Source organism: Mastacembelus armatus, chromosome 4 (assembly GCF_900324485.2).
Source record: "Mastacembelus armatus chromosome 4, fMasArm1.2, whole genome shotgun sequence".
Taxonomy (NCBI): domain Eukaryota; kingdom Metazoa; phylum Chordata; class Actinopteri; order Synbranchiformes; family Mastacembelidae; genus Mastacembelus; species Mastacembelus armatus.
In genome coordinates, this window is record NC_046636.1 from 950,093 (window position 1) to 964,226 (window position 14,134).

General features: G+C 43.1%; 2 protein-coding genes across 3 annotated transcripts; one reads left to right on the top strand and one right to left on the bottom strand.

Moving 5' to 3' along the window:
- Positions 1 to 1,989: 1,989 nt before the first annotated feature.
- Positions 1,990 to 6,768, bottom strand: LOC113139915 (tetraspanin-33). 2 transcript variants are annotated; one of them, XM_026323546.1, is made up of 8 exons: positions 6,585 to 6,768; positions 5,522 to 5,579; positions 5,288 to 5,412; positions 4,601 to 4,675; positions 4,082 to 4,177; positions 3,659 to 3,781; positions 3,051 to 3,212; positions 1,990 to 2,843 (listed from the first exon to the last, which is right to left on the bottom strand). In XM_026323546.1, exons 1-8 carry the CDS (start codon positions 6,639 to 6,641, stop codon positions 2,700 to 2,702), a joined length of 840 nt encoding a protein of 279 aa, XP_026179331.1. In that variant the 5' UTR covers positions 6,642 to 6,768; the 3' UTR covers positions 1,990 to 2,699. The 2 variants fall into 2 exon arrangements, with proteins under 2 accessions (XP_026179331.1, XP_026179330.1); XM_026323545.1 differs by having other exon boundaries at positions 3,659 to 3,787; positions 6,585 to 6,641.
- A 1,402-nt stretch (positions 6,769 to 8,170) lies between these two features.
- On the top strand, positions 8,171 to 12,069 carry LOC113139619 (receptor expression-enhancing protein 6-like). The gene is made up of 7 exons (XM_026322917.1): positions 8,171 to 8,303; positions 9,811 to 9,904; positions 10,892 to 11,030; positions 11,129 to 11,297; positions 11,377 to 11,577; positions 11,874 to 11,923; positions 12,055 to 12,069. The coding sequence occupies exons 1-7, from the start codon at positions 8,171 to 8,173 to the stop codon at positions 12,067 to 12,069; spliced, it is 801 nt and encodes a 266-aa protein (XP_026178702.1).
- Positions 12,070 to 14,134: the final 2,065 nt, after the last annotated feature.

A 14,134-nucleotide genomic window follows, 5' to 3' on the forward strand; every position in this document is an offset into this window, starting at 1 on the left:
TTCCTTCTCTTTTGTATTTGACAGCATGCAGGCATGCGTTGCGACTGGCTTCATTTGAAGTCGACGTGCATTATTTTCTTCTCTCCTGTTGCAGAGTAAAGCTGCAGCTAACAAGAAGAGATGCTAGTTTGGGTTTCAGTTGAGCTCATGCTTCTCCTGACTGAATCTGTTACTTTCCACTTATTTATTGACCCTGTCTGGAGCCACAGAACCTGCAGAACCTTTTTTCATGTTTATGCCATTCTCTTCCAAACAGGATGGTGTCAAAATGCAGAGTGTCAGGGAAAACAAAGATAATCTCCATATCAACAGTGTCGTCCATCAAGTCCTGAAAACACAGATACGCTTGTTTTAGCCACTTAACTTCTCAACTGTGTTTATTACCTCAAACTCTTCACATATAGTATAACTGTGAATTTAATGAAGGTAACTAAATACTAGATGATTTATCAGGTTATTATCTGTGCCCAGTCAGTTGGAAGCTGATCAGGTTAAATTAAAAGTAATATGTGATTTGTAGTTAAGTGGCTAAAACATGAACTACCTAAAATATGGTCCTATCTATAATAAATCAAATATTCTTTTTCTTGTGGCGACGTTTCTGAACGTCTCTCAGGTGTTGTCCTGTTCACCTGCCTTAATGTGACTGTTTCATCCACAGACCTCAGTGTTTATCTGCCAACGCCCAGTGACAGTCTGACAAACTGCATCATCTTCAGCACATTGTTCATCCAGCTGCATCATGTCCATGCAGCATTTGATGTTTTTTATATGGAATATGCACACGTCTCTGTGTGATTTGTATTTGTACATGAAATTAAACAGTGTTAATGTACTTTTCTACTCTTTCTAGTTAGTAAAACCTAAGATTGGATTTGAGCCCCATCAGAACAGCACAGAGCAAAGTGAATCCCAGTGTCTTTGTAAAGCACAAGGTGTGAGAGTCAGAAAATCTGCATCAGTTTCTTGTCCAGATTCATTTTGCTACCATTTGTGCTGTTGACCCAAACTGCCCTGACAGCGCTGAGTTTGGGGGACGACGATGATGATGATGATGATGATGATGATGATGATGACACAGATTAGTCAGAGCATCTTCCTGTCTTGCTAACATGTGAGTGGTGGTGAATGGCAGCTTGTTAGCAGCTCCCAGACTGCAGAGAAACAGGTGTCGCTTTAGATTTGTTGAAGGGGCGTTTTTTTGTCATTTGATGGACCAAGGTCAGCAGTTAGACCTATCTCAGTGTTGGAGGCACAGGAGTGAAACAGATCCATTGTGTTGCCTTAAGGATAAAGTCAGATTGTTCAGTGTTTAGGGACCAGCCTGCTGTGATGAGATCAGTATCATCCTGGGTACACGGCTGTAATCAGGATACTCTTAGTTTAGCTTAGCTTAGCTTAGCTTAGCTTAGTTTAGCTTAGCTTAGCATGAAGCAGGGATGCAGAATTCAGAATTTCCTTCTGGATCTGTCCAGAGTTTTAGGCAAGTCTCAGAGTTCTGCTAGTTGACACAGAGAGTCTAATGGGACAATGAACCAGGATAATATTTTAATGTCCTGAAGGCCCCAGTGAGAAGCTGCAGAGGGAACACATCACTGTTGGATGAAAGAGGCCACTGCAGCTAATTCTGACCCCTCACCAAGACCTGGGCTCATTAATCCAATAAACCGAGCGTGAGGATGCACGGGACTGAATCCCTGCAACAACACGCAGCCACAGGTGCCTCACACTCTAATCCACAACAGATTCAAGTCACAATGAAGATTTAGGCAGGGAGGAACAACAGGGATTAACTGGGTTTACTGAGGGGTCTCCTGGCTTTGCATGCTGGGAGTTTCTCTCCTCAAGGACGTTAATGGAAAGCCTCAGCATTGAGAGCAGTGTGTCACATTAAGATGCTGTCAGATAAGTACAAGAGGCAGAAACCTGGTGTCAGACCATGAAGTAAATAACAAATTATGAAGCTTTATTCTCACCAGAATCCCAGTCAGAAAACACAACACACGTTAATAAATGTACTTTAGTTTTGAACAGCTTCTTATAGTATAAAGTAGAATTATCATGATGCTAACAGTGACAAAACTGACTTTCCTTTACATTCATGTGTTTTATGTAAATAAGAATTTAATGTTAATAGCTTGAAATGTTCATCTGATCCACCTCTGGTCACCTCTGTGCAGAATCTGGTTGGGAAACGTGTCACAAAAACAAGGCAGCTGCTGTATCCATGATATATGTTGTTGTTATTTTAGTTTTCAAGACTATGGACCAAATGTTTTAATTCTGTGGTTTCCTGTTTTCCTGTGCCCCTGAAGGATTATGGGCCAGGAACGAATGGGACTATTTTGTCCTGAAACTAAAACAAAACGAGTATTTCCTCCTTCTACCTGTATTCTCTATGTTTCCTGACACATGCATTTCTCTTTACGTTACGACCGAATAACAGATCTCTACTAGAATAAAAATGCAATTTGTTTCTTTCTGCCTTGAAGACAAGAAGCAGCAGGTCAGAGGCTCCTGGAGAACCACGTTAACCCCGTTGACCCACAGTCTGAGCCTCACACATAACCAAAATATCCAAAATACAAGTTCACAGTGAAACAGACAATGAGTCGCTGCTTTTCTCCTCAGCTTCTTCTTGCTCTCTGAGCCATCATCCCTTTTTTTCTGATCAGCCTCGGATGTTTCAGGTGCTGATTTTATTCGTCGTCAAAGTTTGCAAAAGCAGGATACCAGTAGCTCTCCTTCCTCTGGGACTGGCTCCTGGCTGCATTTTCTTTCTTTGTTAGTTCGACTCTCTTTATACTGCAGATCTGAGCAGCAGCCAGACCGATCATGAGGACCTGCCACAGGAAGCACAAGCAGATAAGAAACTGATGGGCTTTGCTTCATTAACCAGCTGGTTCGCTGTGTGTTTGGTTTTTCTGTTTCTATCAACGTTGTGTCGTTTTAGCAGGAAATCAGACTCTATCTGGAGCAGGTTTCAGCACCAGCTCTGAGGAACACTCAGTGAATATGTCTTGGTCTGGCTGGATGTGGCCTGGTCTTACCTCGAGCAGCAGCAGGCCGGCGGTCAGACCGGCCACCAGCAGCAGGTTGTTCTTAGCCCACCAGATGATTTGCTGCAGGCAGCCGGTGGTGAAGATGTTCTTTTGGGCCAAACGTTCCTCCAGCTGCTGCTTCCCATAACCACACATGGTGTTCCGCACGGTCTGCAGGTGAGAGACATACTGTCTTTGTCTTTTCCCACCTCCTGTCAGTCTCCTCTAAAAACTATTTCTACTCCTCAACTTCCAGCTGCCCTGGACTCTCTGCAGGTGATGGTGTTTAAACCTTTTCAGATTTCCCAAAACAAGCTGAGGCTGATTTCTCTGCACAGGATGAAATGCTCTGTGGAGGAGTTTTGTGTCAAAATCTCAAACTGGAATTCTGACATTAAAATATTTCTACTCAAATATGGAAAGGTAATGTGTTTGAAGGAAACAAAACAAGGTTTTGGGCAGTTTGATGAGACGTGTTTTATTATTGTCTGACATGTTGTAGACAAAATGGTTAATGGATAAAACATCTGTGCTGAGCTCCAACCAGGCTTCCTTCAGTTTGACTTAAAATTCAATTAGAAACCTGCTGGTGAAGCCACAGACCGACAGGTGCTCACCTGGTTCTGCAGGCGAATGCAGCAGGAGAAGGGGACTCCGCAGGCCTCCAGACTGGGGTTGGTGTCCGAACACTTGAAGTAGACGTTCTGGGACCAGTCCTTATAACTTTCAACCCCACAGCACTGAAACTGCAAACACAGCAGTCACTCACTACCCACCAGACTTCATTCAGTTTTAGCCGAATTTTACTAATTGGATTTTTGTTAGTCAACAAAAGCTAAAGTCCAATTTTCATCATGTTTAGTCTCGTGTTTGTCCAACAAAGAGACGTAATGTTTTGTTATTCTGTGCTGTGGAAAAAAGCTAAATTTGTTCTCATAGTTTTCATTGATAAAATGAACCTGCTCCCACCAGAGTTTCTCATAGAAAAACGTATTTATTTCCCTCAGTCACTCAGGACAGACACTGCTCTTCTTCTTCACCTTCTTCTGGATGAAGTCGATGGCGTTCTCCAGGTCCTGGTCCTCCCTGTAGCGGATGATGGCCTTCATCATCAGCTTCTCCGTCCTCTCCATCACCTGAACCACAACAGCATCAAGTCTGGTTTTAATTAACACACAAACGTCACAAGTACTTTACTCAAGTACTGCATTTTTCTGGATTTCTGCTACTTGACTACATGTCACAGGGAATTTTACTGCATTTTATTTATCTGATGACTCATTTTAAATTATATAGTATTTTTATAAATGAAGATAAAACTTTATCGATCTCCAGAGTAAACAGACAAACTACTCATTCATTAAAATTAGCTCCACCTTTACCAGCTGCTTACTTTTGCTACTTTAAGCATATTTTCAACTTTTAAATACAGTAAGATTTTACTTGTTAAATACACTTTGCTGTAGTTTTACTGCTTTCACTGTAGCATAAAATCAGAGTACTTGTTCCAGTGCTGATATTTCCTGATAGTTTCTGTCCTCGGAGCAGAGTGATGTTACCATGTCTGTGAAGAGATATCCCACGACTCCAGCTGAGATCTGCAGGAAGAGGACGGACGCCAGGATCCCCAGGAACTGCAGGAACGAACAGGGTGAACGGTAAGAAGTGACACGGACAACAATGTTGTTAATGTTGTTAATGTTTGTTTTTCCGTGTTACAGTGCTTCGTACTCATACAATACTTTTTACTGCGCTGCATCTATCTGACAGCTGCAGGTACTGACTAAGATCAGTGATTGATTTGTAAAAGGAAGAAGCTGATAAAGATTAAATTAGTGTTTTTTTTTTTTTTTTATCAGTTCCACCAAACAAAGACACTTCACCTCAAAAGCTCTCACACGGTTTCCTTTAAAAGACAATCAAGGATCAGTGAGAAGTTTAAAGTAAATATTAATAATCATGAAGGACCCCTCAGGTTTATATGGTGACCCTTTAGAGGAGCACAGCCCCACAGGTTGGGAACCACTGGACTAAACTAACTGGCTCCACCTGCAGCACCTGCAACATGAAAATGCTGCTGAGGCTTTGACGACTCAGGATCAATAATCTGATCATCTCAGGGCCAGTTATCAATCACAGGAGACCTTTTACTGCAGATTAAGTACAGAACTTTTACTTAGGTCTTACTTTACTTATAATGGAGTATTTTTACATTGTGGTGTTGATTTTTAAATTTGAATAAATACCATCTTCAGCAGGCAGGTGGCGTTACGCAACGCCCCGAAACACCCGAGGAAGGTGATGAGGAACATCACCGAGCCCACGACGATCAACAGCAGAGCCGGATCCACGGTCAGGGTGTCGACCACATCTGCACACAGAGAAGACCCAGGCTGATACGTGTCTGATAAGGTTTTTGTATCAGAACCACATGTGTCACTCACCAAAACTCACTGGTCTCTTATTATTTTCCAACTGACCTGTCTCCTTGGCGATTTTGGCGTAGATTCCCACCGCTATGAGGACGGCGCTCACAACCTGCAGCAAACACACGACATGACCTGGGCCGTGACCTCACCTGTCAGTCATAAGGGCCTGGGCCCACAATGCAACACTGACCCTCTACACTCCAGCTCATAACAACAAGTCCAGCATCCGGTTACAGAGGTGCTGATATGTTCGCTCAGTTTGTTATTGCAGCTTTAAGTTGACGGAGCTTGAGAAAGATGTGAATCTGTTGTGTGAGAATATAAACCAGAAATGTTAAGTTAAATTGGCTTCGATCAAATGTCCATATTTATCTTAGTGAGTTGTATGAAGTTTTACTGTGACTGTTTCCCTGCAGCGAGTCTCTTCCACCCTCCACAAACTGTTTTCACTCACAGAGATTCCACCTTCAGTGACGTCGACGGGCTGGTTGGTTTGACTCCCATTAAAAAGCACACTCACTTCTCATGCCACAAACAGGCCTCAGTAAAAATATCATCTGTGTTAAATGGCTGAGCCCAAGTTTGTGTATCAGTTTAGGAGATTTAAAAACCTGTTCTGTAGCTCTGGAAGTCTCTACAAGCCCCAAAGACTCTTCTCACCATCTGGACAAAACCTCCAGTCCACAGATTGGCAGGACAGAGTTCTTGTTTCCAAGCTGTGACTCTGTTTCTGAACCAAAACCAAAATCCTACCATGGGAAACAGATTGAAAACCATTTCCATGCAGGTGGTTAGAAAAGTCTCTGGGGAGAGACACACACCCACACTGTCCACATACTTTTGGTCATATCATGTGATAACACTTCTGATCTGACAAATCAACCCTGTTATCACTGGTTCACTGTATAAAACATTCATGAGTAAAAGAGGCAGGAGAATCTCAAACTCTAATGACAGAAATATTTAGCGTCCTCAGACCGAGCTCTTCCTATCAGACGAGTGTCTTGGGTGTTGCAGTAGAACCATATTGTGCAACATGTGTCCTGCTGAACGCGAGCTCAATAATGAAAGTGTGAAGTGACGTATCTGACCGACAGTCTGCTCCCAGACTCACCCAGAAGACGTAGCAGCAGATGAACAAAGTGTACTTGATGGCTCGGTATCCTCTCATCTCCTCTCTGCAGATCTGTGCTCTCCACTCAGAAGGTTCTGTCGGAGGTTTCTTATCTGCTTACATGACTGTGGGGAGACGTGTGTCGGCCTGCAGGACGCATTCCTCCGGAGAGGCTCATCCCCCTCCTCTGCCGCTGCTGTCGTCCTGTCATCACGCTCAGGGAGGAGGTTAGGACACCTCAACAAGGAAACAGCAGATTCAAAGGCTCCTGAGTAGGCAGAGGAAAACATGTGGCTCTAAGGAATATCTTCTGTAGATATGTAGCTACTTTAGTTTGTCCTCCAGCCCAACTGAGAGAAACCTTAGAGTTATTATTGTCCTGGATATGTCCTTTAATTCACACTTATTGTCCTGGATATGTCCTTTAATTCACACTTATTGTCCTGGATATGTCCTTTAATTCACACTTATTGTCCTGGATATGTCCTTTAATTCACACTTATTGTCCTGGATATGTCCTTTAATTCACACTTATTGTCCTGGATATGTCCTTTAATTCACACTTATTGTCCTGGATATGTCCTTTAATTCACACTTAGTGACCTGGATATGTCCTTTAATTCACACTTATTGTCCTGGATATGTCCTTTAATTCACACTTAGTGACCTGGATATGTCCTTTAATTCACACTTAGTGACCTGGATATGTCCTTTAATTCACACTTAGTGACCTGGATATGTCCTTTAATTCACACTTATTGTCCTGGATATGTCCTTTGATTCACACTTATTGTCCTGGATATGTCCTTTGATTCACACTTATTGTCCTGGATATGTCCTTTGATTCACACTTATTGTCCTGGATATGTCCTTTGATTCACACTTATTGTCCTGGATATGTCCTTTGATTCACACTTATTGTCCTGGATATGTCCTTTGATTCACACTTATTGTCCTGGATATGTCCTTTGATTCACACTTATTGTCCTGGATATGTCCTTTGATTCACACTTATTGTCCTGGATATGTCCTTTGATTCACACTTATTGTCCTGGATATGTCCTTTGATTCACACTTATTGTCCTGGATATGTCCTTTGATTCACACTTATTGTCCTGGATATGTCCTTTGATTCACACTTATTGTCCTGGATATGTCCTTTGATTCACACTTATTGTCCTGGATATGTCCTTTGATTCACACTTATTGTCCTGGATATGTCCTTTGATTCACACTTATTGTCCTGGATATGTCCTTTGATTCACACTTATTGTCCTGGATATGTCCTTTGATTCACACTTATTGTCCTGGATATGTCCTTTGATTCACACTTAGTGACCTGGATATGTCCTTTAATTCACACTTCTCCTCTCCTCTCCTCTCTCCTCTATTTTCTCTCCTCCCCTCCTCTCTCCGATTTTCTTTCCTCTCTTCTGTTTTCCTCTCCTCTCCTCTCCTCCTCCCTCCTCTTCATCCTCAGTAAAGCTGATTGCTGCTGTCAGAGGATTACACTGTGCAGTGTTTTCTCTGTCACACTTGTCGGTTCCCTCTGACTCCTCTGGTACCTGAGGACCTGATTGAGGACCATGGGGCTGCTGGACTTCCTCTCCTCCATCAGAGACCGAGCTGATAAGTTCCTGAATGAGAAAAATGTGGTGACAGACCTTCTGGGGAAGTTGGAGGAGAAAACCGGGATAAAGAAGAAGATCATTGCACTGGGTATGTGGCTCATTATAAAGATGTTTCCAGAGGGTTCGCTTCACTTTCCTGAACAGTTCAGTGTTTTCCCTTCCAGACTGAAGAGCAGTTGAATGTTTGAATGATACTCTGCTCATTTAAAGCCAAATGACTATGTAGGTGGATGATCTCAGCAGGTTCTGCCTTTGGCTGCTTCACATCAGGGTTTTTATCCAGCAGCACTGAAACAAAGTTAAAACACAACTTAGCTAAAATCTAAAAACTCTCCCTGAGTTTTTTGGGAAAGTCACTAGAGAGTCTGTGTTTGTGTCTGTAGCTTTGGATGAGTGGGTGCATGTATAAACGCATGTAAGGACAGACTGAAGCCAGTGCAGTTGGAGTGTGAGACCACACGGGGGCGCTCTGGGTGATTAGAGGTGATAAACCCTGATAGGTCTGATGCAGACTCAGTGTGTTAGACACTGGCTGTGCAGAGGAGCAGGGAACAGCAGTCTATTCAAACCACACTGAAGCTCATGATCAGTAACAGGAGGTCAGAGCCGTGCCTGGTGCAGGCTGTCCCCACACAGCTAAAGCTGATTACCCACAGGGACACGCAGCAGAGCAGAGCGGCCTCCATGTGTGAGCAGCAGCATAAGCTGATCAGAGGTAGGACACGTTTTACACCACGTCATGTCTGTCGGTCGTTTCCCTCAGTGACCTGAGGAGGTTCAGTGTGGCAGAACGTTTTAGAACATAAGCACACAGCTCCAAGCTGATGTTTTCAGATGAATGGGAAAGTAAAATATTTGGATTTACTGGATTTATAACTCAAAGAATAGATGAAGAACCAGATCTGAAGTGTTTTCTCATGAGGCTATTTTCTTTAAAAGAGTTTTCTTCCATCGTAACTATTCCTTTAATGTTTCTGTCTTTTCTTTTTTGCTTTCTCCATCATGACAAAAGCAAAGCAGAACAATAATGTGGAGGACACAATAAGATACCTAACATGATGCTGAAACTTTGGCCTGACGACTCGTCCTGAATTGTCTGAAACTGATGAGCATCCAGTTACGTTTCTGCCACTTCAGTTTCTGCAGCAGTCGAGTTTACACAAGTTAAGTGTCCAGCATTAAGGTGCAGTCGGACTAAAATCCATCCAACCATTATCTACACTCGCTTATTCCTATTTTAGGGTCACAGGGATCAGCTGGAGCCTAGACTAAAATCCACCTGAAAGCAGGAGGGTGCATCACCTGCAGCAGCTAGCATGGCTAACAGTCTAACAGCAGCAGTGCACAAAGCTGTGAACACTGAAGCCCACTTCCTCTGCCCTCACAGTCCGTGCAGCCTCTCTCCTCTGCTGCCTGGATTCTTTCACCTCAGGCAGAGTTAGAGCTCAGCCTCACTTTGTTTCTCCAGATTTCCAGGGTCAAAGGTCAATCAGTCTGGGCTCTGGAGGGACATAGAGAATACATACACTACATTAAAAACATCATGGTTTGTGCCAGGACTTGTGTCAGCAAGTCTGTCCCCGTGTCTCGTCCAGGTGCCGTCTCGCTGACCGGACTCTACCTGGTGTATGGATATGGTGCCTCCCTCCTCTGCAACCTGATCGGTTTTGTCTACCCTGCCTACTATTCGTGAGTAGTTCTTGTTTTGACAGTGATCTGCTTGTCATGTCTTTGATCAGATTTATGCACAAACTTGTTACAAACAGCTCGTTCCCACATGTCCATGATAAACGCCACATTCATGAGGACTGTCTGTCTTTAATAAGAGCTTGGTTCTGCTGTTCACAAAAACATCGACCTGGACAGAGACCATAGTCATTTCAAACAACCTTCAATAATCCATCCATCCATCATCTATACCCCCGCATTCCTTAACCAGGGTCCCAGGGACCTGCTGGAGCCTATCCCAGCTCTCTCTGGGTGAAAGGCAGGGGTCCACCCTGGACAGGTCAATAAAACGTTGTCAGTCTAATTAACAGCCAGCAGAGACTCCTCTAATTTAACCAGGCTTCTGAGTCCACGTCTGAAGCCAGTGTAGAAGTGTCTTACAGATCAGTGTCGCTGTCAGACACTTAATGATGGCTCCAGAAAATCCTGCATCCACGAGTCCTGTTCAACAAGCACCAGCTTCTGTGAGTCAGACACATTCTGGTCTCAGGCTCTTGATTCAGACCTTTAATAGGTGAACTGGTGCTGATGTTGGAAGTTCTTCTGCAGGAGTCTTATAGGAGCTTTGTTGATTGACAGGTGGCTCTTCAGGTCCTGGACTGTGGCTGTGAGACTAAGACCCTCAGAGCTGCCATCACTGTGCTCCATTCACTTTAATGTTACTGCTAGTTTAGCTTAGCTAATGTTAGAACTAGATACCTGAGTGTGTCTGGTGCACAGGTGGAGTGTCAGTGGTTTCTACACCAGGTGAAGTCGTCCTCAAACTGTGTGTGTGAGCAGCTGAAACATGTGCAGTCCAGCAGCAGGAAGTGAGGCCACTGTTTTCACTGAGCTGCTGTTGGTTCAATAAGATGAAAAGTCCAATTTTAATGAGGCCGAACGGGGACAATGTTACGTGATCACAGGTATCAAATCAGGCAAACTGACTGTTTCCACTTACACCTGCAGAATCAAAGCCATCGAAAGTGCAAGCAAAGAGGACGACACAAAATGGCTGACGTACTGGGTCGTGTACGGTGTCTTCAGTCTGGGCGAGTTCTTCTCTGATATTTTCCTCTATTGGTTTCCATTTTACTACGCTTTCAAGGTGAGAACACCTCACAACCAATGATCCTTTGCCATCATTTAAAAAAATAAATAAAAATGAGTCCAGTAATCCTCATCAGTCTGTCCACTGTGGTCCAGTGTCTCTTCCTGTTGTGGTGCATGGCCCCAATTTCCTGGAACGGCTCCCAGATCATCTACAACAAAGTGGTTCGACCCGTCTTCCTCCGCCACGAGGCCATGGTGGACAACATGGTGAGCGACCTGAGCGGGAAGGCCATGAGCGCCGCCGAGAACTTCACCAGAGAAGGTGCAGACCAGACCACACCACTGTCAGGGATTTGTAAATCCTGGATTAAATATTCCTCCTCTGTCTTCTGTCTCTCCAGTCCTGTCCACTCTGGTGAAGAATAAAGCTCTGGTGACCCCGGTGCCGCCAGTCGCTCAGCCTGAAGCTAAGAGTTTACCCAGTTCATCAACGGAGACACCAGCAGCCAAAGTCCCTCCTTCACAGCCGAGTGCAGAACGACAGGAGGTACGTCAGCCAGTGTACAGCTGTGATGATGATGATGATGATGATGATGATGAAGGTTGGTCAAAGCTTTCACTCCTCCACACCTGCTCACAATGTGTGATTGTTCATTTCATCCTTTTCCAGACGTTTAAATCTTTAAATCCCTTCACAGTCGTGTTCAGCAGAGTTTGGTCTCAGTCAGCTGTGGCTTCATGTTTGGTTTGAGTACAGTCAATGACCGGCCTCACGACAGTCAGCTGACAAACCAGGCTAGCAGTTTCCCCCCACTTCCAGTGTTTATGCTAAGCTAGGCTAACAGTCTAACACAAAACATTCATTTCTCTGTGAATTATTTGACGCTGTTCTGACCAGGACTCATCGTTACATCAGCCATGTGTCCGTTACAGGCTGTTTGTTACAGGGTGAGTTCACAGGTGAATCTGTTTCCTGTTCATGTTCTGATGGGAGAGAAAGCTGCTCTGTGGAACATAAATAAACTGTTCATATGGACCATGAATATCTGTTCTAACCAGCTGCCCTGTTACTGTTCCAGCCCTTCCTGGGTTAATGGTGAGTGAACTGGTCTGTTGCTGGATCTGTAGTGTGTTTGACAGTTAGTGTGGCCTGAAGAGAATCTGTGTGAACCTCGTAGAACATCAGTGGCCCAGCATAGAAATGGAGCTCGCAGGGTCCTCCACAAAGACCTGGGCAGACCTGGGCAGACCTGGTAAAGGTGGAGCTGACGTTAACTACCTTATATACTTCTAATTTGAAGTACTTTATATACCGCTGGGTAGCTGACGTTAACTACCTTATATACTTCTAATCTGAAGTACTTTATATACCGCTGGGTAGCTGACGTTAACTACCTTATATACTTCTAATCTGAAGTACTTTATGTACCGCTGGGTAGCTGACGTTAACTACCTTATATACTTCTAATCTGAAGTACTTTATGCACCGCTGGGTAGCTGACGTTAACTACCTTATATACTTCTAATCTGAAGTACTTTATATACCGCTGGGTAGCTGACTTTAACTACCTTATATACTTCTAATTTGAAGTACTTTATATACCGCTGGGTAGCTGACGTTAACTACCTTATATACTTCTAATCTGAAGTACTTTATATACCGCTGGGTAGCTGACGTTAACTACCTTATATACTTCTAATCTGAAGTACTTTATATACCGCTGGGTAGCTGACGTTAACTACCTTATATACTTCTAATCTGAAGTACTTTATATACCGCTGGGTAGCTGACTTTAACTACCTTATATACTTCTAATCTGAAGTACTTTATGCACCGCTGGGTAGCTGACGTTAACTACCTTATATACTTCTAATTTGAAGTACTTTATATACCGCTGGGTAGCTGACGTTAACTACCTTATATACTTCTAATCTGAAGTACTTTATATACCGCTGGGTAGCTGACGTTAACTACCTTATATACTTCTAATTTGAAGTACTTTATATACCGCTGGGTAGCTGACGTTAACTACCTTATATACTTCTAATCTGAAGTACTTTATGTACCGCTGGGTAGCTGACGTTAACTACCTTATATACTTCTAATTTGAAGTACTTTATGTACCGCTGGGTAGCTGACGTTAACTACCTTATATACTTCTAATCTGAAGTACTTTATGTACCGCTGGGTAGCTGACGTTAACGACCTTATATACTTCTAATTTGAAGTACTTTATGTACCGCTGGGTAGCTGACGTTAACGACCTTATATACTTCTAATTTGAAGTACTTTATGTACCGCTGGGTAGCTGACGTTAACTACCTTATATACTTCTAATCTGAAGTACTTTATATACCGCTGGGTAGCTGACGTTAACTACCTTATATACTTCTAATTTGAAGTACTTTATATACCGCTGGGTAGCTGACTTTAACTACCTTATATACTTCTAATCTGAAGTACTTTATATACTGCTGGGTAGCTGACGTTAACTACCTTATATACTTCTAATTTGAAGTACTTTATATACCACTTTATATATACTTTGTATAACGTGGCCTGACAGTGTTGCTGGTTAATGTGTTCTCTTCTAGTTGCTGTTCCAGCTACAGTGTTGTGGTTAGACCTGGTCTAGTTAGACCTGATCTAGTTAGACCTGGTCTAGTGTTAGCTCATCAGTGTGGTTCTCCTGACACCCTTGGTGATGTACCCAGTTCACATGATCTCCTGTCCTGTTGTGACCATGTGGTGTGTGTAGACTTTAATGTGCTGGTTTGTGTATCTGAAGGATTTTCCTGCTGCTCTCATTTTATTCATTGAAATAAATGATTCTTTAACTGTAATCTGTGTTTTTTTTCCAGCAGACCAATAACAAACCAATTAAATACATTACCACATTTTGTCCTGACTGCTTCCTGTTTTTCAGTCTGGTGATGCAGAAAGGAGGAGGAGCCTCACTGAGGGAGAGGAGCACAGGTTTCCCTCTTCATCCTGACAGATCCAGCACTGTGACATGAAAAAAGCATCTTTTTTACATCAGAAATCTTATATTTCTATCCCAGTCTGCTGCAGTTAGAAAACTGACTCTGATTCTCCACACACGGTTTCTTACTCTTGTTTTCAATGTCTTTAGTTCGTATTATGGATTTGTTTATTTA

Excerpts from the sequence above, each read along its gene's own strand:
- LOC113139915 (XM_026323545.1), bottom strand. The coding sequence starts at position 6,641 with ATGAGAGGATACCGAGCCATCAAGTACACTTTGTTCATCTGCTGCTAC. Across the intron at positions 5,413-5,521 it reads CAAAATCGCCAAGGAGACAG|ATGTGGTCGACACCCTGACC; the intron begins GTCAGTTGGAAA and ends CTCTGTGTGCAG. Across the intron at positions 3,788-4,081 it reads TCGACTTCATCCAGAAGAAG|TTTCAGTGCTGTGGGGTTGA; the intron begins GTGAAGAAGAAG and ends CTGTGTTTGCAG.
- LOC113139619 (XM_026322917.1), top strand. The coding sequence starts at position 8,171 with ATGGGGCTGCTGGACTTCCTCTCCTCCATCAGAGACCGAGCTGATAAG. Across the intron at positions 11,031-11,128 it reads CATTTTACTACGCTTTCAAG|TGTCTCTTCCTGTTGTGGTG; the intron begins GTGAGAACACCT and ends ACTGTGGTCCAG. Across the intron at positions 11,578-11,873 it reads TGATGATGATGATGATGAAG|GACTCATCGTTACATCAGCC; the intron begins GTTGGTCAAAGC and ends TGTTCTGACCAG.